The following is a 22,959-nucleotide window of genomic DNA, read 5'->3' on the forward strand; positions in this document are numbered from 1 at the left end:
GTGCCTAGCATTGCGTCTGGAAAAGTCTGTTTTCAATACTGTTCGTTGAACTTCAGGATGGTTTACAAGACTCTACATAATGTGTTAGAATAGAGTATACTTTATCTGAAATATATTTATTTCATATAGCAGTGACTACTTTTTGTGTCTGTGAAAAATGCACAGATGTTATAGGACTCAAAAGTTTAAATAAATAGCAAATTGAAAAGCTTTAAACAAAGGGGAGCATATAGGAAGAAGTTAATGCAGCTGAAGAAGGAAAGAGCCTCTGTGAAGCTGCACGAGGTTAGGATTTTGATCCGTTGTGTACACCGTTGTAACTCCAGTATCTAAAACAATGCTTTGCACCGATTAGGCCCTCCACCAATACTACGCTGTAGGACGGACGGACGGACGGACTGACGCATGAGTGAATGATCGACTGAGAACGCGCACGGAGGACCAGCAGAGAAGGACACACTCCGGCCGCAGGAACCGCGCGGGTCTGAACTCCGGAGTCCCAGCTGACGTCGGCTCCTCCTCCGGCGGGTGCGGCTGGGGCGCGCCCCCTCCCCGCCCCTCTGCGGTCCGTGCGGCCGCAGGCGCCGCCGCCGCCGCCGCCGCCGCCGCCGCGTGCAAGGGCTTCTGGGAAAGCCGGGCTTCGGGGTCTCGGGGAAGGGGCGCAGGTGGCCGCCATCTTGAGCTGCGAACCCGGTCGCGACGTTCAACGCTAGGGGCGGAGCGGCAAGCCCACCGTTACCCGCAGCGGACGCCGCAGCCGGGGAGTGGAAGCCAGAGCACCGGCTAGTGCCACCTTAATGGGTAAGTGGGACTGACACAGGCCAGGCTGGATGAGCCTCGGGTTTGGTCCCTTTGGGAGCTACTGGGTCCTGGGACCCCTGTTTTTATTGACCCGTTTCCTGGCGAAGGGTTCAGAAGCAGGCCACGCCGGGGCTCCTCTCAGCGTCCCCCGAGGGAGGCCGTGGTGGCGGGGGCGTGGCAGCTGGCCCCGCGTGCGGACGCGGAGGCGCGGGGAGTGCAGATCCTCGTAGGCTGCGCGGCTCGTCCTGGGAAGGAGCTCCAGGCTGGGCGATTCCATTCTCTCCGCTTTGCTCCGTTTCTGGTTAGTTTTTCTCCCCGGTCTTCACTCCTGGCCTCAGCGTTTGTCTGTGTCCGGCAGCTTATTAAAACTGCCGTAATGTCCAGAATTAGGCAGGTTCGGTCCTGGGCCGTGCGTGTCACACCCCCGCCCCCGCCGGCTGCAGGTGCCTGGAAGGGCTCCGTCCCCACCCGACACGCCGGAGTTAGAGGCTTCTCCCTGCTAGCCCCGCAACTCCCAGCACGAAATTTTAATAGTGTGTCCTCGGTAATGGCTAAGAAGGGAAAGGGTCTGAAAGCTGTAAACGGAGCAGTGGTACTTCTAAGGAATATGACGTTGGCATTTACGCTTGAAAACTTTTTGGACGCATTAGAAAGAACTGACTTGATGTCCCTTCGTCACAACACTCAATTCACGTTCTGTAGGAAAGTGACTGACTTTTTGGGTAAACAAAACACGGTTCTGTCTTTTAGATCTTTTAAGTACTGCTTGCTCGATGGCAGGGGCTGTAGCCGGCCCACTTCCTCCTTTGTACCAATCGTGTAATTTTACTAGGAGGCACCCAAACCCATAGAGATGGAGGCTTATGGGTACAAGAAATTCTGTTAATAGATGTTAGAAAAATTTTAGATTCCAGTTGTTTGCCCAACCTCAACACAGGTTTTCAAAGAGCTGAGTCAAAAATAAGCTTATGACTGAAGAAATTCCTCTGTTCTGCAACTTAAAGTGTTTGAATAGCATTCCTTCTATTTGAAATAACTTGCAGGAGACAACAGCCTAAAGTATAGTCTTCAAAGTTATTTTCCAGAGAATGAAACAATCCTATCGAGTGAGGAACTTGTAGAGATAATTTCCCTTAGACTTTATGTCCTCTTTAAAACAATTGCAGTGAAGATGCAGGCAAGAAGTTAGTGTTGTAGAAGAAAAAGGAACAAGTGATGTATCACTTGTTGGTTGGGGCTAGATTTTATTTGGTTAACATATTTATAAAAAGGTTTTAATGTGATCGCTTAGATTAATAGTCTAGTGTATGTGTTGGGGAGTCACAAATGATTAAGTCAGACGTGAGGAGAAAATATTAGAACTTCTGTTAGTTTACCTTTAAAACTATTACTTTAAAACTTTTTCTACTTGCGAATTTTATAATGGGGTAGTATTAGGCTAGTAATATATGTATATAAATAGACGTACTGAGGATGAATGCACAAATATATTTTGTATACATAAGGATATGTGATCAAAAAGTTTAGAGGTCAAGGACCTACCTAGATAATGCCTAATGTATAGGTGATAATTATTTTTAAGAGGGTTATTGCTGTGAACATTTCATTTTGCTAAAATATTTTATATTTATTGAGCATACAGGTTGGGGCAAAAGTAGGTTTACAGTTGTGATTACCTGATACGAGTTTATTGTATTTATTATTGTATTATTTTCCATACAAACAACTGTAAACCCATTTTTGCCCCTCCTGTAATAGTGTCTACAGTAAGTTAAGTACCATATGAAACATCAGATTTGATAATTAGGTCGCTGATAAAGATAGTGAGAGAAATTTCATGAGTGGTGGAGCTAAAGGTAGAACAGAATGGGCTGAGGACTTTGGAATGATTTAAAAAGTATTTTCTGTCTTTGAACTTGTGTATTATAGCAATTAAAGTATATTTATAATCCAACCAAATCCCTCTTTAAAATATTTAATGAATTGGTTTCAGAAATACTGTGTGCACCAACAAATATCTGTCATTAGAAACAACTGGATCAAGCTTTATTAATAACAATGTTAGCATTGTTCTTTATCTCACATATAAAAATTCTGTGTCATTAATAAGAGCATAATCTCTTGGAGGAGAAAAATAGAGATCAGAGTTCATTACTGATCTTCAACAAACAGCTTCAACATGAGTTGTTGAATTATGTATTTACATTCACTTGTTTCCAAAATGTTTCTGGAATCAACCTGTCTTCCATATTTCCAGTGCAACTACTAATTTACTTCAGGTCTTCATCATTAAGGTTTGAAACAGCTTTTAATTTCCTTAGGTTTGAGTCCAAATTTCTCTACCAGATTGCAGGAACCATATGTGTTCTTACCTACCTTTCTAGCTTTTTCTCCTGACCCTTCTTCCATGTGTTGTCAGGCACACTTAATTTCTTACTGTTTTGTGTTATGCCGGGCTTCTTCAAGACTCTGCCTTTACGGATATTCCCTTTGCTTGAAATGCTTGTTCCCTCTCTTTTCCCTTTTCATCCCCTTCCCTGGGAAATTCTTGCTCATCCTTTAAAATAGGAGCTCCGTAATACACAGTTTGTTGCTGTGTTTTCTGTGTTCTCACAGGATTTAATGCATATGTTTTAGCGTACTTCACTGCCTGCGGTATAATTTGCCAGTTATTTTATTTCTTCTACATAAGAGATGGCAGATAAGTGTCAACCTCTTTTTCTCTGTGTTTACTTCATAACTGCTAATTGAACACAACATTCTCTCAGGTTGGACATGGATATACACTCAGAATTTATCAGAATAACTTTAGGAGCAGCCATTAATTATCTCTCATGTTAAATTCAAGTTGAAAATCCTACATTATACTCATTTTTTATGTGTAAATCCAGGATAGGTTATAATATCAGTAATTTAGCATTCATTTCAGATATCAAAACATCAGTATAATACTATTATTTAAAAGTGTTTATAATTCTTTTCCTAAAAGTAAAGCTATTATGTATATTTCAAATATAAAATTTCATATTTATATGAAATAAATATGCTTATAAAATGTTTATATAAATGTTAATGTTTTAAAATACATTTGTAATAAAACTATTTCAAAGTAAAGTATACAGAGCTAATTATACTGTAGTAATGAAATCTGGTATTGCAGTCATGACTCAAGTCATGACCTGAGTGGCCTTAGTTCTTAAGCAGTGCCTAAAGTATGTGAAAGAAGCCAGACCCCAATAAATATCTGAGATGTGCTTATTGAAACCTAATGCCATATTCCATTGAAAAGAAGACATTTCATTGCTGCCTATTTCTTGATCTTGCCAGAAGCTGTAATTTGGAAGTTTTGTACCCAACTATTTCATGATTATTTCCTGGCCGACAGTGGTTTTAAGATGGCATCCCACTTCAGAAAGTTTGAAATACCAGGGATGGGGGCATGCGCCTTAGAATCAGTGAACTTAGGGTAATGACTTTGTGTTTAGACCAGAATCTATTATTTGTTTGATAGTTTAGTCCTAAAATATTACATCATTTTGCTCCAATTTGTCATGGAAGTGTGGGAATGTGTTCTTTGTACATAATTTTCAGAATGGGTTTTGTTGATTTATTTAATCTCTGAGCCTGAATTTAGTTGCCCTAAGGTACACATCTCTCGTTGTTTGAGAATTATCGGTATCCATTTTTTTCTCTCCTAACCTTAAGATGCCATGGCTAGTCCAGGGAAAGATAACTATAGAATGAAGAGTTATAAGAATAAAGCCCTAAATCCCCAAGAGATGCGTAGACGAAGAGAAGAAGAAGGAATACAGCTTCGAAAACAAAAAAGGGAAGAACAGGTAGGTGTTTTAAAATAATTCTGTTTAACACTAAAGCATTATATGCAGATTTTAGAAGTTGTATTATATTGCTAATTTTTAGAAAATTTTAAATGAAAAAGTGTTTTAGGAAATTGAATGTAGATAAATCTATAATTTATTGGACTTCAGAAATAATATTAGCAAATACATGAATCAGAATCCTGTGCTAGTTTTAATCACTGACAGGCATAGCTTTTCTGCCTTATTGATAAATATTTTATGTTAATTATATTTCTATACCAGTGCTAAAGAAATTTTTACTCTTGAGCCTATTTAGATCACTTCCATTTGTCATTGTAAAATTTGCCTCCTAAAAACCAGTTACATTCATTTGTTTCCTTAGTGGTTTTCATAGCTTTTGCCCCTAAGTTAGTTACAGTCTTTTTCCTAAGCTAATCATACTATTCCTCCTATAGTCTCATCATCCAGATCTCTTAGCCTTCTCTGTTTGAACTTTGTCTATATGACACAAGGAATAGAAAAATCTTTTAAGAGTGCATCTTAACATTTTTCGTTCCAAGGTAAATTTATTTTTTGTAAATAATGAGGATGTGGGCCTCACATACATGAATTAAAACTAACGTGTGAAAAGGACTAGCAATGAAGAGAGCAGAGAAAAAGGCCTGTTTTAGAAATATGATTATAATTTGTCATTTATCTATAGTATCTAGCACAGTACCTACTGTATTATAATAGGTACTCAAAAAAAAGAGAGAGAAATCTGTTGAATAAATGATTAGAAAGGGAACTGTGTACAGAGTGAAGAAGAGTGGTATTTATTTAGCTATAAAAAATAAGGTTTTTTACCCTCAGTTTTGATTTAGGAAATGCACCTTTATTTTTTATTTTTATTTTTTATAAGTCATGTGGTATCTTTAATGACAGTTAGTGAACCAGGATGAAAACAGTAAAGCGATATTATTATGGCAATTTATAGTAGTCATTCATTAAATATAAAAAATGTGTTCTATTACAATGTTATTGTAAAAGTCAATGAAAGATAAACCAGAAAGTGATTTCCATCTACCCAAGTGGCCTCCACATTTCCTTCAGCATTTCGGGGCTTTGGAAACACCATTCCTACAGTATAATTAAATCATAGGATTTTGTCCTAGTTCAGTCTCTTCACACTGCAGGTAAGAAAATTGCAGAGAAATCAAGTGTGTGTGTTTTTCACCCCCAGGGTCACAGAGTAATAAATGCAGATCTTGGACCCAGAATCTAGAATTGTCCTGATCCCAGATCCAGTAGTTTTAATATTCAAAAGCCTTAAGACTCCCAAGGATTTTTATTCTTTTTTGGCTTTGCATTGGTTTGGGGGGACCAGATGCACAGATGGGTAGATGAGTTGCAAATTCCAAAAGAGACAATTCTAGAGCTCTTGAGAGATGGGGACTAAATGTTCCATATGTTACTCAAGTGATTGCATGCCCCAGTTATTTCCAAAAATAGTTTCAAATGCAAATCTCAACAAGTGCTTTATTTTAAAGAGGCATTAACAAAATAGGCAAAGGAAATGGAAAGTTCATTATTTCATGTTTAGAAAAGAAATGGAAATACTGTGCTTAGGATGACTTTTCTGTTCAGCCTTCCACTTCCTAGCTATTCTTCCAAGACTGCAATGGCAGAGCACCAGCAATAAAGTCATTCTTGTGTCATCTGTTTCACGTATGTGTACATGTAATTTTTGTTATGCTTCATACACAGGTGTTCCTAGTTGGTCTTATTCTTTTCTGACTCTCCAGAAATGGGAAGGAGCAGACAGAAAACAACATTGGGACTGTTTGCAAGAGCTGTCAGTTTACAAAAACCAGTATTACTTCTCTCTTGCTCTTTTCCCGTGGCAGGTGTTCCTTACTGCCTTGGCTGCCAGTCCTCTGCCCCTCATAGGCTCAAATATTAGGACTAAGGGAGATAACTGCTCAGCGGAAGAACCAGAAATGACTGAAGTTCCATTGCAGCCCAGATTTCTAGATATCCTGGTTTATAATTTATAAATATAACCCTCCTTATATATGTCTTTGAAATCGATAGTCCTGCTGATTCAAACCACTAAAGCGGGGACAGTTTGACTAAGGAGGTCTTTCCTCAGCTAACCCACATCAGTCAGGTTATGAATTTGAAGCAGAAGAATATAAAAGAGGGCAGGAGAGGGAAGAGGAGAACTGAAAGGGAGGGGAAGAAAGAGAATGGGGAATGGCGTGAGGTAGGAGAAGGGGCAGGAAGAGGAGGAGAGGGGTGTAGGAGAAGAAAAGGAGAGCAGAGAATAATTACCAAAATACTTGGGATGGCACAGCATAAGTGCACTAGAGTAAAAAGCGAAGATTTTGGAGCCTAAATAAATGGGTTTTACTTTCAGCTTGACCTTTATTCTGTATGTGATGTTGAACAAACTAAACTTCCTGTTCTCAACTTCCCCATCTGACAGAGAGGGATAAAACACTTCCTGTGTTATTTCGTGGGGTTCTTGTTTGATAAGGTGATCCATGAAATGTACCTTTAAATCTCCCATAGTGACCTCATCATGTCTCTTTCCTCTCTCTTTTTTTCTCTATTTTTATCCATCCCCAAGTTAATAAGCATAGGGTTATCTCTCGTGAGAGGGGTTCTCTATTCCTTGTTGATCTGATATACCAACTCTGCTAATACACCACATTATCTCACCTATGTAACAGATTTACTTTTTAATTAAGATTTTCTTGGAAAAATTCTTAGGTATCTCACAATCTAGTGTGGGCATATGTGCTTTCTCAAATGCTGTAAATTATAAATGTGTATTCTATTCATGGGACTGGCCTTTGGTAAAAGACCTGAGATTAAGAATGACCCAAAGCAGTCTAGAGGACAAGAGCTAACTTAGCCTAGAAAGTCTAACTTCTCATAGATAATCTAGGTCCTCATGGTAAAATGATTGGGAAATACTAAAATATTCAGAATTTCAAATGATAAAATTATTAGCCCATTTTGTTCACTTATATGAAAAATATAATTCCATGGGGATTCACTATTTTATGGAATACTCAATGTTTAGAGTGATTTCTCTTTATTACAGCTGTTCAAACGCAGAAATGTCTCTTTGCCCAGAAGTGATGAATCTATGCTAGAAAGTCCTATTCAGGATCCGGATATCAGTTCCACTGTACCCATTCCAGAGGTAGATTTTTAAAAAATATATTTCAAATTAAACTTGAGCAATATTTCAGAAATAGCAGCAGATATTATCCATGGAAAGTATTTAAGTGATTAATTGTATTTTGTTTTCTGTGTTTTAGGAAGATGTTATTACCTCAGATATGGTTCAGATGATTTTTTCTAATAATGCTGATCAACAACTAACAGCAACACAAAAATTTAGAAAGCTGCTTTCTAAAGGCAAGAATTATTTTCAGTGCTTATTTGATATTACAGCATTCTTTAGTAGTGTTTTATTTATGAGGTATTTTTTATTTTGAAGTAATTTTCTGTGTTAGGAGGGTCTTAATTATTCTTTAAAAAATATTCTTAAATAATATCAATTTTTTAAACATTATGTTAACAAAGTAACGTGTTGACCATAGAATAATTTTTTTAATTTAATTTTTTCCATTACCATTTATCCCCTCTACGTCCTCTTCACCTTCCCCTACCCTCTCATCCCCCTGCAAATATAAAAAAAAATTTAAAGAAGCAAATATAGAAATCATTATTCCCACTGCCAGAAACAGTGTTATATGAGCGTGTTTTTAAATTCCTGTAGACATTTTTTTCAGACATGATTAAAAAAATTTTTTTTTAATATATCTTTATTGATTTCAGAGAGAGGAAAGGAGAGGGAGAGAGAGTGATAAAAACATCAGTGACAAGAGAGTCATTGATCAGCTGCCTCCTGCATGCCCCGGACTGGGGATTGAGCCTGCAACCCGGGCATGTGCCCCAACCGGGAATCGAACCCTGATCGCCTGGATCCTAGGCCCACGCTCAACCGCTGAGCCACGCCTGGCCGGGCAGACAAACATGATTTTTTAAATGGCAGCATAACATCAGAGTATGAATATAAAATAATTTAAGCAATCAACTAGACATTTAATTTTTTTCCACAATTTTTGATTATCTTAAACAAAGCTACATAAATCCTTGTACAACCTAAAACTTCCTTTGTATCACTTCATAAAGTGAAATTGTAGGTCAAAGGGAATAAGCAGTGTATTAATTTATACTCCCATCTTCAGTTTGTACAAGTATTCATTTCACTATGTTCTTAACAATGCGATTATCTATAAAAAAGAAAAAAAATGCTTATGTAATATTAGTTCATTGTGTGGCATTTTTTGAGTACTTAAGTTGAATGTTTTCCTTTAATTATTGATCTTTGTAATTTGCTTATGTTATTTGTCCAGTTTTTTATTGAATTTATAAAAATTTCTTATTAAATTAAAACTTAACCCTTAGTCTGTCTTGTGTTTCATATATGTAATTTATAGAATTAGTGATTCCAGTTATACTGAGCTGTATATATGAATTGATAAGATTTTTGAAAATGCCCTTGGCTAGCTGCCTTATCTTCCCTAAGAGAGACAGAATTTAGTAACACATGAGGAGTAAAATAAATCTTGTGTTCCTGTCAGCATAGATTACAAGGTTTTTGCTTTTGCTTTCTTATTGTAGTTCTTGTTTATAAATACATTTAACTTTTGTTCTCCATTTCTGCCAAGCTAATATAGCTTAGAAATGTTAGGAAATCCTTACGTAATCAAGAATGGCTTCCTTTTCCTCAGCATACTCCATACTTTTCGTTTTTGATATTAGGATTATTTTTTGAATCAGGTTAATATTTAAAGGGTTTTTTACATGATCATATTCTCTTTCAGGGTTTCTTTTTCATATATGCATTATATTATAACGAATTAACAGGATTCATTTAGATTTAATTCTATTTAAGAATGTTAGAAAATATGCCACCAGTGTTTTTATACCACAACTTCCCCATTGAATTCCTTAGTCTTAAGAATTTATCCTCATTTGGTCTAATTCCTCATGCTATTCTTGTTTCTTTTAAACTATAGTATCTTTTTCATAGAGCCAATGACTTTTTTTTATTTCTTTGTATTGGGATTATGCTTGCCCAAGTTGAGCATATAGCAGGAATTATAGATGCTTTCTTTTACTAATTGTTGTGAGTTCCTGCCAAATCTTTTAGGCCTAGAAAAATATTAGATTTACTGTAATTTTACTTGATCCATCACTGTAGGAAACATGAGAAAGGAGCTAGAGCTAGAACTCCTGATTTAAGTCATGATAGTGATATTTTGCTAGAATTTCCTATTTACTTCCCTGTCATGGCCATTCTTGTAGATGTAAATTCACAAGTTGTCCTTTTCTTAAATCTTCAATGTAGAAATTTCTCCAAACCTTTTTTGTTGTGGAGGACTCTTAGTTTTAAGTGCTGAAGCAGATAACCCCTATTATACTTATGTTTATATTGCTGTATTAATGAAAGTCTTCTCCATAATAGTTGATCACCTTTGTGAGATAATAGAGGATATTATTCTTCCAATTAATATAATACCAGTGTACAAGTTAATAATAGTTCATGATATCTGTTAGATTAGTTGATGATCCAACTGCATTTTCATTGTTTTCTTTTAGATGAAAATAACCATAAAGTAATTTTCCAGGAAGAGACATATTTGTGTTCTTAAATCTCTATCATCTATCTATATTAAATCTATATATATATTATATCTATATATTTATTTATCTGCATATTTATTATAACTGACAGTCTCAATACCCACTTCTCTCACCCTATAATCAGAAAACACTATGTGTTCTTCCCTCTTGCAACCTCTCCTTTCTCTCCCTTCAAATAAAAAGAGCAAGACAAAGTTTTTGTCCCTTTCAAAAAAGGGAAAGTAGATTTAGAATTCCTTCTTTTTTTTTTTTTTTTTTAAAAAAAGAGAAAAAACTAGTGAGGTGAAGGTGGTAACTACCAATGTATAATTTTGTTTTAATTTTTTAAAAGATGAGGGTAAAGGCATTAATAATATATATTGTTTTATCCTGTTGATGTTTTATAGCTATAACAACAGTTTAAGCTAGGGCCTAGAATTCACATTTTGAAGAATTCAGACTTTTCATTTAGAATACCCATGTGTATGGCTTTACTAACTTTGCAGAAATAACCTAATTTTTGAACAAATTAAAAGGACAGCAAATTTGTAGAAAAAAGAAGAAAAGGAAGAAGTCCATTCCTAAATAAACCTTTCTTAACAATTGAGAACATGATTTCTAAGATTTAAACTGATTTAAAACTTAATAATAAGGTTTTTCCATATAAAAAAGACAGGAGCTATACAGATCTTTTATGGTTACGCTTTATACTGATTAAACATAAGATGTTAACACTTAAATATGAGTTATTTATGATCAGTAATTCAGTCAAACAAGAATTAAGAAGAAAGGTAAGAGTCAAAATTGGAAATGAGATTTTTCTCCTGTGAATAGTAGGTGGAAAGATTACTAATAGACAAATTTGGGTTGTGGGTACAGGGCAAGGGGAAGGTATAAGCAGTGGTATTATGAGTTTGGTTTTGGTTATGCTACATTTTTAAAAAGTTATGAATAAAAAATGTGGCCAATAGACACTTAAAAATGTGGTCTAGACTCTAAGGGAGAAGAATTCAGTTATGGGGGTTAGACTTGTGAATTATCACAAATGATAATCATAAGTGACAGGAGAATTAGCAAAATAGGTATATTTTCCAGGAAGAAAATATATAACAAATAACAGAGAAAAATAAACCCAAGGCCCATCAACAGAGAAGTTCCTGGAGAACCCCAGGAGTATACTTTTTGCTGAAGCCGAGGGAAAAGAAAGATTTCCTGGTATTTAGATTGAAATAGCTGAAATATGTTTATTTTAATATTGAATGTCTTTGTCTTAAAATTCCTTAAAGATTTTATGATTCTCAAAAGCCCTCTGCAGTTTGTGAAAGTTTATCAAGAATTCTAGATAGTCCAGTTGCATTTATATAAGTAATAAATAATACCTTGACAAAATGAGAGACATTAAGCAATTTATGGCTAATATAAAGGAGACATCCCTAGAAATTTGTGTATGGTTATAAAGAGTTAGTGGGAACATTATTCCTCAGTTGGTATTTTGAGTATTGGATTGAAATAGCTCCCATATTGTGAAGGTGACTTCCTAAATAGCCTCCGACTTATGAAATTTAAATATTTGTAAACATAAATCTAATTTATTTATTTGTCTTTTTTGTGTCTTCTGTTAATTGAATTTATTGGGGGAACATTGGTTCACAAAACCATATGTTTCAAGTGTACAACTCAATAAAACATCATCAGCACACCCTTGTGTGCCCACTGCCCAAAGCATAGTCTCTTTCCGTCCCTATTTCCCCACCCTTTGCCCATCTCCATCTACCTCCCAGCTCCCCTTTTCCTACATTTTCTTCTCATTATAGTCACTGAAAAAGAATTTGCTGTAATAAACATTGCAATTATGAGAACATTTGCTTTCTTCAGTTATATCCAGCTAAGAGTTTTAAACTTCGTCAGTGAGAACTAAGAGTTATTTTGTGTGCCTGTTAATTGACACAGACACCAGATAGATCATTGTCTTTTTTGGTCTATGTTATAACTTAATTGTTTAATTTTATTTTTAGAACCTAATCCACCAATTGATCAAGTTATACAGAAACCAGGAGTTGTACAGAGATTTGTGAAATTTCTTGAAAGAAATGAAAATTGTACTTTACAAGTGAGTTCTATAGTTTTCTTTCTTAATAGCTTTTCAGAAATGACATGATTAAAGTTTCTAGTGAAAGCAGCTTCTGCAATACTGAATATAAGCTTCAATGAATATTTGACAATGAAAGGAAAAGGTAGTGTCACTTGTCTTGTCATGGTCATGGTTGCAATGCTAGTCTCTTCTAGGGACTTATTAATTTTGGGGAAAGTTTATAAAATCATTCCTAATGTTAATAAAAATTTTTGTAGTTGTTGACCTTTAATAACTTAATTGTTTAGGGGAAGTCAAGGAAGACTTCACAAGGTAGTGTTATGTGGCTCGTCTTAAGGATAAATGAGAGTTTGGCAGGCTGAAAAAGGGAAAATTAATTTTAGGTTGTGAGAATGACATGTGCAGAGAGCACAGAGTATTCAAGAAGAACATTGGGAACTTGAGCATTTATTAATCACTATAATTAAAACCTAATGAAATTCAAAAGTATGGTCTTGGGACAGCTATATGCTGTGCCATATTACCCAAGTTCTGCCAGTTCAGAACAGCCTAACAGAGGCTTCAAACTGGGGGCCCACAGGCTAATTTCGCCCACAAATAAGTTTTATTTGGCTTACACATTTGAAAAGATGTGAATTAAATATTGGACTTTAAAAAAATTGGGAAATTTCACCCCAGCTGGGTGGTTCAGTTGCTGGAGCATTGTCCTGTACACCAAAAAGGTTGTGGGTTGGCTTCCCAGTTGGGGCCCTTACGGAAGGCAACACACTTTCTCTTTCTCTTTCTCACTTTCTATCCCTCCCTTCCTCTCTCCTCCTTTCTTGCTCTCTAAAAAAAGATCAATAAACACATTCTCAGGTGAGGATTTAAAAAAAAAAAGGGAAATTCAAATGAAAATCTAAAGTTTTGCCCCGGCTGGCATGGCTCAGTGGTTGAGCATTGACCTATGAACCAGGCCATTCAGGGCACATGCCCAGGTTGCAGGCTTGATCCCCAGTAGGGTACCTGCAGGAGGCATCCAATCAATGTTTCTCTCTCATCATTGATGTTTCTCTCTATCCTTTCCCTTCCTCTCTCTGATATCACTAAAAACATAAAAAAGTAAGAAAATCTGGAGTTCTGGCTTCTTTTGACAAGTCAGAGATGGCATTGTTGCCACATAGTAAAGATCTAATGGACCTGATGCTTGGTCTTTATTTTTTTAGAAAATTATTTTTTTTCTTCCTTCTTAAAAAAATCATAGCCATGCTCTCCAGTATGTCACAGTTTCCCACTTGCTCATATGACTCTTTTTTATGTTAATTATCTGTTCTATAAACTTGTGAATTCACCACTCTTTACTGATGCATTCCCCTGGCTATATCTAGAAGATTTTAATGGAGCAATCTTTTAATTGTCATTTAGTTTATTTCATTATCTATAGTTGGTTAGGACTATGGCCTCTATTTTTAAAAAATATAAATTTCTCCCTGAAAAATTTTTTTCTATCCTCATACAAAATAGTAATTGTACTTTTCATGCCTTTCAGTAATGCTTTTAGATGCATTTTTGTTTTATTAACCATAATGATATCTACCTTAATGTGAAAAGTTGTCTATGCCAAATATTTTTAAAGCTATATTTACTCCTTAGTTTGCCTGTGGATTTGCAGGTCATTTAGTTTATTGTTTTGGAGACAAGGATTGAATTTTCTTAGTTGCTTCTGTTATATATCTATCACATGTAAGTATATACAAATTCTAATTGAATCGATATGACTAACTTCTCAGAGGCTCTGCTGCTTAAAATAATACCACAGGTCTTGCTTGTGGCCCTGCTAATAGTGAACTCTTTGATCTTGAACAAATCACCTAAATCTCTGGACTTCTAATTTTCTTATTTCTTAAATGAGAAGGTTGGGACGAGATGATCCTTAGGGAAACACAACTGACTACCTTTTATGATTCTGAGTTTCATAAATATACTGTTTTTCTATTAAGTCATTAATTTTAAACTGCTTGCTGTAGAACACCTGGCTCTCTAATAGTAGACATTAGGAGTTTTGTGAATTATAAATTCAAATGTGTACACTTATTGTTCATGAGTTTGTAAATTTTTATTATATTCTTCTCAGTTATTTTTCCAGATTGAAGAGTTCTTTTTTAAAATTAAGGGTTTTTATCTATGAAATCTGATTTCACATTGAATCTTATTAAATATAAGGCTGTCTATCTCAGATTTGTCCCTTTAAGTCTTGACTTCCTCTCCTTTTCCATTCTTCCTTTTTCTGACATTTCTCTGGTGCTTTCATTTATTCTACTTTTATTTTTCCTTAGTTTGAGGCTGCATGGGCATTAACTAATATAGCATCTGGAACTTTTCTGCATACCAAGGTAGTGATTGAAACTGGGGCTGTTCCAATTTTTATCAAACTTCTAAATTCAGAGCATGAAGATGTTCAAGAACAGGTAAGTTTCTGTTTGAACTGTTATATTTACTAAATTTTAATTTTCTCATGGAAGTACCATTTGTGATTTTGATTTGAAATTTATTTTTACCAAATTGCCTATGTATTGCATTTGTTAAAATACAGTAATTTCTATTGTGTCAAATTAAAAGAAAGGAAGAATTAACTGTCTCAGGCATCATCCTGGGGTATATAAAAGTGTGATCTCCACTATAAGGAAGTACTATACCCATTTATAAAAGAGCATACTGAGACCCAGAAAGTTAGTAATTTACCCAGAGTCACAGTGAATGGCTGAACCAAGACAAGAAAATCATATGTCTTGGTATTTTGTTTTGAATTTTTCTAAGCAAATTGATCTCAGATAGATATAATTTTCCCACTTAACACTAATATTGGGAGCCTTTTCTTATGGTATTAATTATATTCAAAGAAAATTTTACTAATTACTCATTATCCATTCAAGTATGTATCATCATAACTTATCTATTCCTCGATTGTACATCGGAGTTATTTCTAGTTTATTAGTGTTATTAATAATATTGTGGTAACATCATTATATATTAGTTTTTGTGTCTTTTGATTAGTTCATTAGGGAAAAATGTCTTACTGTCAAAAAAAATTTTTTTAAGTTTTTAGTATATATTTCAAAGTTGACCTCCAAAAAAGTTATACCAATTGATATCCTCACCAACAGAATATTAGACTTCACAGGAGGGAAAATGTCATTATTTTTAAAGAATTTTCTTAAAAAACAAACAAAAAACTTAGGTCTAGAGTAGATGTTAAAAATATTAACTCATGCTTTAAATGTTAAAATAAAATTTTCCCAGTTGTTAAAGTAACATGTCTACTTTTGTACTTATATAAAGAATTCAAAATGAGACTATAATAAAATAACTCACACTTGCATCATTTCTTATGTAATTGAAATTTAATAAGTTAATAATTTGATCTTTTAATATTTATTTAAAAAATATAATGAACCTAGACTAATTCTAAACTTATTTTTAAGGATCAGTCCAAGCCAATTCTCATATTGGCCTTACCTAACTTTTTTATGCTTCGTCTTTCACTTCTTTTACAAATCAGCTTCGTCCCAGTGAGTAGATTCCTTGTAATAGGAGCAAACCTCTAGTATTTGTAACTGGAAAATTCACCGAATAGATCCATTTTGTCTCTTCTTGAAGATTTGGTATTTCTTTATTGAACAGAGTAAACATTTCATTAGCATGTAAGGAAATTTCAAAAAATGTACTATCCTTCAATTTGATTAAAAATATTATTAAATAACACTTTTAAAGTTTTTCTTTCTTACTGTCCTGCTAGCACTGTTTTTAACATCTTGACGACTTTGTTCATTCTGTACTAAAATCTTATCTTAAGAGGAAGTATCTTATTTAAGATATTGTTGTAACAGAATATTTTTTTCTTCTTTTTTTAAGGCTGTTTGGGCACTTGGTAATATTGCTGGTGACAATGCAGAATGCAGAGATTTTGTGTTGAATTGTGAAATACTTCCACCTCTTTTAGAGTAAGCACTTTAAATTTATCACAATTAAAGTAGTACTACTTTTGGAAAACTATATTCGACACTATATTTTTATGTCCATAATTAAGTTCTTAAGTGATGCTTTTAAATTAGGCTTATGTTTAGCTGTACTTGCAATAGCTTGAAAATATTAGAAAAATTTTTTCAGTTCATCATATTTGTCATTTATGTTCTCTTAAGCCATACTTCATAGTGGTCATTGCTTACTTGACACTCGGTTAAAATAATTATTCTACAAAAACAGGGTATGTAGTAGTTTTTAATACAACAAAATTTTAAATGTTACTAACGCAGGAAATCTTTCATACATAAAGAGATGGTGTATTTAGAATTTCATGCTTTTATATTTGATTTTGAAATGTTCATAGAAAAAAGTAGGTTTGAGTACTTCAGATTTTTTTTCTTTATCAAGATTGTTTTAGCTATTTAAGACTCCTTGCAATTCCATATGAATTTGAGGGTTGACTTTTCCATTTCGGCAATTGGCATTTTCATTAAGGATTGCATTGAAACTGTAGATAACTTTGGGGAGTATTGCTGTCTTGATAATATTAAGTCTTCCATCCATGAACATGAGAAATCTTTTAATATATAGGCATACTTCATTTTACTCTAATTTTTCTAGTTTCTTAAGATGAAGGTTTAGGTTATTGATTTTAGGTCTTCTTTTTTAATGTAGATGTTTACAGCTATAAATTTCCCTTTGAGAATTACTTTCATTGCATCCCGTATATTGTGCTTTCATTTTAATTTATTTCAAAGTATTGTATGATCTTGTGATCTTTTTGTCCCATTGTTTGTTTAAGAGTATATTACTTTATTTCCACATATTTGTGAATTTTCCAGTTTTCCTTCTATTTGTGATTTTTAGTTCCATTCTTTGTGGTCAATGAATTTACTTTGTATGATTTCAGTCTTTTAAAACATTTCAGATTTGCTTTCTTTTCTTACATATGGTGTATCTTGGAGAATGTTTTACGTGCACTTGAGAAGAATATAGTATATTCTGCTGTTACTGAGTGAAGAGTTGTGTAGGTGTCTGTTATATATAGTTGTTTTTTAGTGTTATTGAAGTCCTTTATTTTCTTGCTGATCTTCTATCTAGGTGTTCTTTCCATTATTGAAAACAGTATATTGAAGTCTCTAATTACAATTGTACAACTGTCTATTTCTCCCTTCAATTCTATCAATTTTTGCTTTGTTTATTTTGCTTTGTTGTAAGATTTTATAAGTTTTTGTTATATTTTCATGATGGATTGACTTTTTAAAAAATCTTTCAACATTTTTATTGATTTCAGAGACAGAAGAGGAGAGAGAGAGAGAGATAAACATCAAAGATGAGAGAGAGTCATTGAATTGGCTGCTTCCTGCACGCCCTGCTTGGGCAATTGAGCCCGCAACCTGGGCATGTGCCCCAACCAGGAATCCAACTCTGATCTCCTGGATAACAGGTCAATGCTCAACTGCTGAGCCACGCTGGCTGGACTGGATTGACTTTTTGTCAATATATAATGTTCTTTGTTTCTTAAAACAGTTTTTGACTTAAAGTTTGTCTGATATTATTAGTATAGCTACACTGGTTTTGGGTTATTATTTGCATGGCATATCTTTTTCTATCCTTTAACTTTCAAACTATTATGTTTTTGAATCTAGAATGTCATGTAGAGTGTATTCTAGATGGCTCATGGATTGTCACATGTTTATTTTTGTTTTTTTTAAATGCATTCTGGCATTAATATTCTAGAGTTTAATCCATTTACATTCAGTGTAAATAATGATTAGGAAGGATTTATGCCATTTTTGTTGTTTTCTATATGTCTTATATCTTCTCAATTCCTTATTATCTTCTTTTGGCTTAATTGATTTATTTTTAATGTACTGTGTTGATTACCTTCTCTTTCCCTTTTCTGTATATTTTTGGTTATTTTCTTCTTTTTTTAATCCTTACCCGAGGATATGTTTTTCACTTATTCTAGAGAGAGGAAGGGAGAGAGAGAAACATCAATCAGTTGCCTCATGCACATGCCCCGGCCTGGGATGGAATCCGCAACCTGGGTACGTGCACTGACCGGGAATCGAACCTGCCACCCTTCGGTACATGGGACAATGCTGCTCTTACCAACTGAGCCACACCAGCCAGGGCTTTGGCTCTTTTCTTAATGTTTAATCTAGGAAGTATAATTAACATTTTAAATTTATAACAACCTTGTTTGAATTAATACCATTTTAGTCTCAATATTATACAAAACTGTTGTACATCTCTGTCCTACCCCCTTTAAGTTGTTATTGTCACAAATTACATCATTATACATTGTGTTCCCATTAACATAGATTTATAATTATTGCTTTATATATTTGCCTTTAATTCATATAGAAATAGAGAAGAATTACAAACCAAAAATACAGTAATACCTCCTTTTGTATTTACTTATGTAGTTATTTTTAGTAGTATTTTGTATTTCTACTTATGGTTTTGAGTTATTGCTTATTTTTCATTTCAACCTAAATGACTCCTTTTACTCTTGCAAAGCAGATCTACTGGTTATGAATTTTTTTAGCTCTTAATTGTTCTGGGAGTCTTTTACATTCTCATTTTTTAAAGATAGTTTTGCTGGATATAGCAATTTTTGGTTGACAGTTTTTTCTTTTAGCACTTTAAATGTATAATTGCATTGCCTCTGACCTTTATGGTTTTTGATGAGAAATCAGCTGTTAATCTTAATGAGAGAGTACCCAGTTAGTTAAACCAAAGGCAAGCATCGTGCATGAGTTATTCAGGGAACACCTAGACAGTTCAAAATAGGCAAACACAATTCCTTGAAATTAAAGTCTCCTTAGCTCCTTTTGGAACCAGGAACTCACAGTGGGAACTCCAGTGTTTGTGTCCAAGGCTGCTGCCAGACTGGGGAGGGGATTGGGCCATGGGTAAGTTATACTGCTAGAAAGCTCTCCTGCTATATTTCAACTCTTTCCTGGTTAAAAGTTTTCTTGGTTAATGTAAACTTTTGACTATCTTTGAGAGTTTGAATAAAGTTGATTCTGACAGGATTTGTAAGTTTTTTCCGTATATCTAAGGAGGTATGGATTTCAGAGTTCCCTTCTCCATCATTTTTGCTGACGTCACTGCAGAATAGGAACTTTTTTTTTTAAAGCCTAGGTTCTCTATACTTTTAGCAGCTGGAGATAAAAATTACTAAGGTGGACAATTTGTTAAAAAAAACAACAGCCATCATCTCTTCTCAACAGCTGATCTTCATTCAATTTGACCCTACATCCTTGCTTATTGAATTTGTATAATGTATTATTTTCATGGTTAAAAAAAGTAATATAATACTCTTTTAAAAGTGTATAGGGATCAGTAAGTTAATTTCCCATGACATGTTTTATGTTTTGAACATATTTTATGTTTTGTAAGAATCCACTTAGATCGTAGATTTAAAATTTTTTAAATAAAGCTGTACTATATTTATTTTTGTTTCTGGAAATATAATGAATTTAAAAAACTCCCTTTTCCTATTTTACTGGTTCATTTTGATGACCTTATAAAATATATTAAGAATTTTTATGTTATGATAGAAAATAGCTGAAGAGGAAAAATGAAAGTAAAGTAACAATTCCTTTTTTACTTTTTTCTTGGCAGGTTATTAGCAAATTCAAACAGACTTACAACAACCAGAAATGCTGTATGGGCCCTCTCAAATTTATGTAGAGGCAAAAACCCTCCTCCAAACTTTAGTAAGGTATGAATAAAATACAGAAATTAACGAATCTGTTTAAAAATTTTAAGTCTCTTTGTAATAGATTTTTAGAGATTAAAGGGACATTATTTTTATTTTACTGTTTTCCTTATTTATTAGACAATATTTGCACGTATACCAAATCAAGAAGCATACAGTGAAAAGGAAGTTTTCCTTTCTACCCTTACCACACTCTGTGATTGCCTCTCCTCAGGCAACCACTGTTCACTAGATGTTTATGTATCTTAGAAACCTTCTAGTCTAGTTCTTGTCACTTAGGAAATTGAAGCCCCACACAAGATTAAGGCAATCCAGGTCCGTGATTATAAAATTAGAAAAGTAACTAGTCCAGAGTGGCTTGTGCTTTCACATTATACTTTTTATCTGTTAGAATATCGTTTTCCCCATCTACGAATATTCTGCTGCTAAAAGAATAGGTTATTTATAAATTCCCAGTCTAGTTGTATTGTCTTACCAGTAGGATGTTGTTAGAAGATGGAATGTGGGTAACTTTTAGGGATACCATTTTACTCCTTTTGAATTCAGTGTCTATGTGAATTAAAGGGAACAGTGACTCCTGCACTAAGAGAAGCTCAAAATCTAGTAAAGATCTAGTGGTACAGTTTCTGGACACAAAAATAACAAATTCCTAATTCAAAAAAGATGATGCATGAATTATTATGCCTTCTCATTTATACTTCCACCATTCCAGCTTTAAGAATTCATGATTTAAGCACATTTCATCGGAACTGCCAACATCACTTTAAAATCTCATTGTCTGTTGATCTTTTACTACAGTCCATAGCATGTTATAGGTTTAATCATAGTTCATAAAATTCTTCCACAACCTTTGTGTTTATTGACAAGTACGTAATATGACTAAGAAGCTGGTTTAAGACATTGCAAAGTATGCTAAAAATAAAAGAGGTAACACATTTATTATTTAAACCAGAAATTTGGTTTAATAGGTATACAATTGACTCTTGAACAATGCACAGGTTGGGACTCCAATCCTCCATAACAGTCAAAATCTTCATATAACTTTTGACTCCCCCAAAACTTAGTTTTCCCTCAGTATTCACTGGGAATTGATTCCAGGAACCCCCATGGATACCAAAATCTGTGGATGCTCAAGTCCCCTATAATATTAGCATAGATCAATGCATACAGTTGGCCCTCTGCATCTGTGGACTCTCAGCTGTGCATGAAAAACACTCTACTGGTATTTATGAAAAAACTTCACATATAAGTGGATCTGTGTAGCTCAAATCTGTGTTTTTTAAGGGTCAACTGTTGAGTTAATGGATTACCTGCTGTACAGGGAGGGGCAAAAGTAGGTTTACAGTTGTTCATATGGAAAATATTACAATAATTAATAAATAAAACAAGAATAAACTTTTGTGTACTCACAGCTGTAAACCTTTCTTGCCCCACCCTGTATTTACTCTTATTGAAAAGGATTTTTATATAGTATAGTGAGAAATTTGGGATTGGGAGAACTAGGGATGGTTCATAGAAAATTATCAAGTAAAAAAATAAGGCAATTATAAACTCTAAAAAATAGAAAACAGAAGCAGTCATTGTACTTATATGAGTGTGCCATGGGCAATACTTATATAGTTTTAATATAAATGCTGAATTAAAAAAAAAGTTTTGAGTAAGCTATACTTTAACCAGCTTCTCAAGGAAACAAGTTATAAAATGTTGTAGCAACTGACTTATTCAGTTTTTTAAAAGGATTTTGTATGATTTTCCCTTTAATAATAGGAGGAGAAAAAAATGAATATTTGGACTGGGTTTGATACGAGGAAAAGTATTTTATGAGGTGCATACATATCCTTCAAATGGCCTTTTAAAAAAATGTATTCTGTTTGAAAACTGATAATTTGGCCGTGATTGTTTTAGAATTGTAGGGAAAGAAAATGTTCATGCTTTGTCCGAGGAGATAATAAGGGTCAATGCATATGACGATGATGATTCCTTCACTTGCTATTTATGTTTTGACTAGCATATATAAAATTATGTATGCAAATTATATTCATGGTTTTAGCAATCATAGTAATTTTTCCCCCCTCTAAACATGATATGGATACCCATATTTGAGTTTTTACTAAGTGAACATTGGTTTATTCATTGCTTTTCTCCTTAAATTTCTTTTTTAAAAACACATTGTTTTTGAGAGTTTTTTTCCTTTTAAAATAAAGGGCATGCATCCATATGTTTGTATGTTGAGTTAATAATTATATGATACTAGTTGTAAAGATATAATTAGTTTAAAGTGCCATGTTTGATTTTTTTTTCTGTTTAGTAACAGTATTGGATTTTTTTTAAATGCAGTATTTACATTTTGAGATCTTTTTGTTCTAATTCTGTTACATGGGTTTTCAAAGTTCTTCAACCATAGGCAAGCAGTAGAGATTTTTAAAAATTTTGTAATAACAAGCACCTTTTATGAGTAACTCATTTAAAAAAAGTTTTTTCATTTGAATAATACCTTTGAAGTTTATATTTTTCCTGAAGAATTTGCATTTTGAAAGGTACCGAAATTTATAAAATTGATAATCTGTAAAACCTGTCGTCTAAACCACATTTCTGTAAGCTTCCTTTTTAAAATTATTACCTTTATTGCACCAATATAGAATTCCCTCAATGTGGTAATTATACTGTGGTAGAAGACTGTAGAAGAATGCCATTTTTAATGGAGAAATATGCTAAAGTATTTTAGGGGTAAAGTATCATGATGATATCTGCAATTGTTTCCTAAATAGACCAGTAAAATTTAAAAATATATATTTTATGTATAAATGAAGGTGGGGAGAGGG

The 22,959-nt window shown here is 34.0% G+C and overlaps 1 protein-coding gene across 1 annotated transcript in view; it reads left to right on the plus strand.

Moving 5' to 3' along the window:
• Positions 1 to 383: 383 nt before the first annotated feature.
• KPNA5 (karyopherin subunit alpha 5) overlaps positions 384 to 22,959 on the plus strand; it is a 41,981-nt gene continuing 19,405 nt past the window's right edge. Inside the window, exons 1-8 of the mRNA XM_081139709.1 lie at positions 384 to 801; positions 4,507 to 4,640; positions 7,714 to 7,815; positions 7,934 to 8,033; positions 12,326 to 12,420; positions 14,718 to 14,849; positions 16,294 to 16,382; positions 20,041 to 20,140. Coding sequence (XP_080995835.1) covers positions 798 to 801; positions 4,507 to 4,640; positions 7,714 to 7,815; positions 7,934 to 8,033; positions 12,326 to 12,420; positions 14,718 to 14,849; positions 16,294 to 16,382; positions 20,041 to 20,140 — 756 coding nt within the window. The 5' untranslated portion in view covers positions 384 to 797. The remainder of the gene's footprint in view (positions 802 to 4,506; positions 4,641 to 7,713; positions 7,816 to 7,933; positions 8,034 to 12,325; positions 12,421 to 14,717; positions 14,850 to 16,293; positions 16,383 to 20,040; positions 20,141 to 22,959) is intronic.

Source organism: Miniopterus schreibersii (genome assembly GCF_964146895.1).
Source record: "Miniopterus schreibersii genome assembly, chromosome: 6".
Classification (NCBI taxonomy): Eukaryota; Metazoa; Chordata; class Mammalia; order Chiroptera; family Miniopteridae; genus Miniopterus; species Miniopterus schreibersii.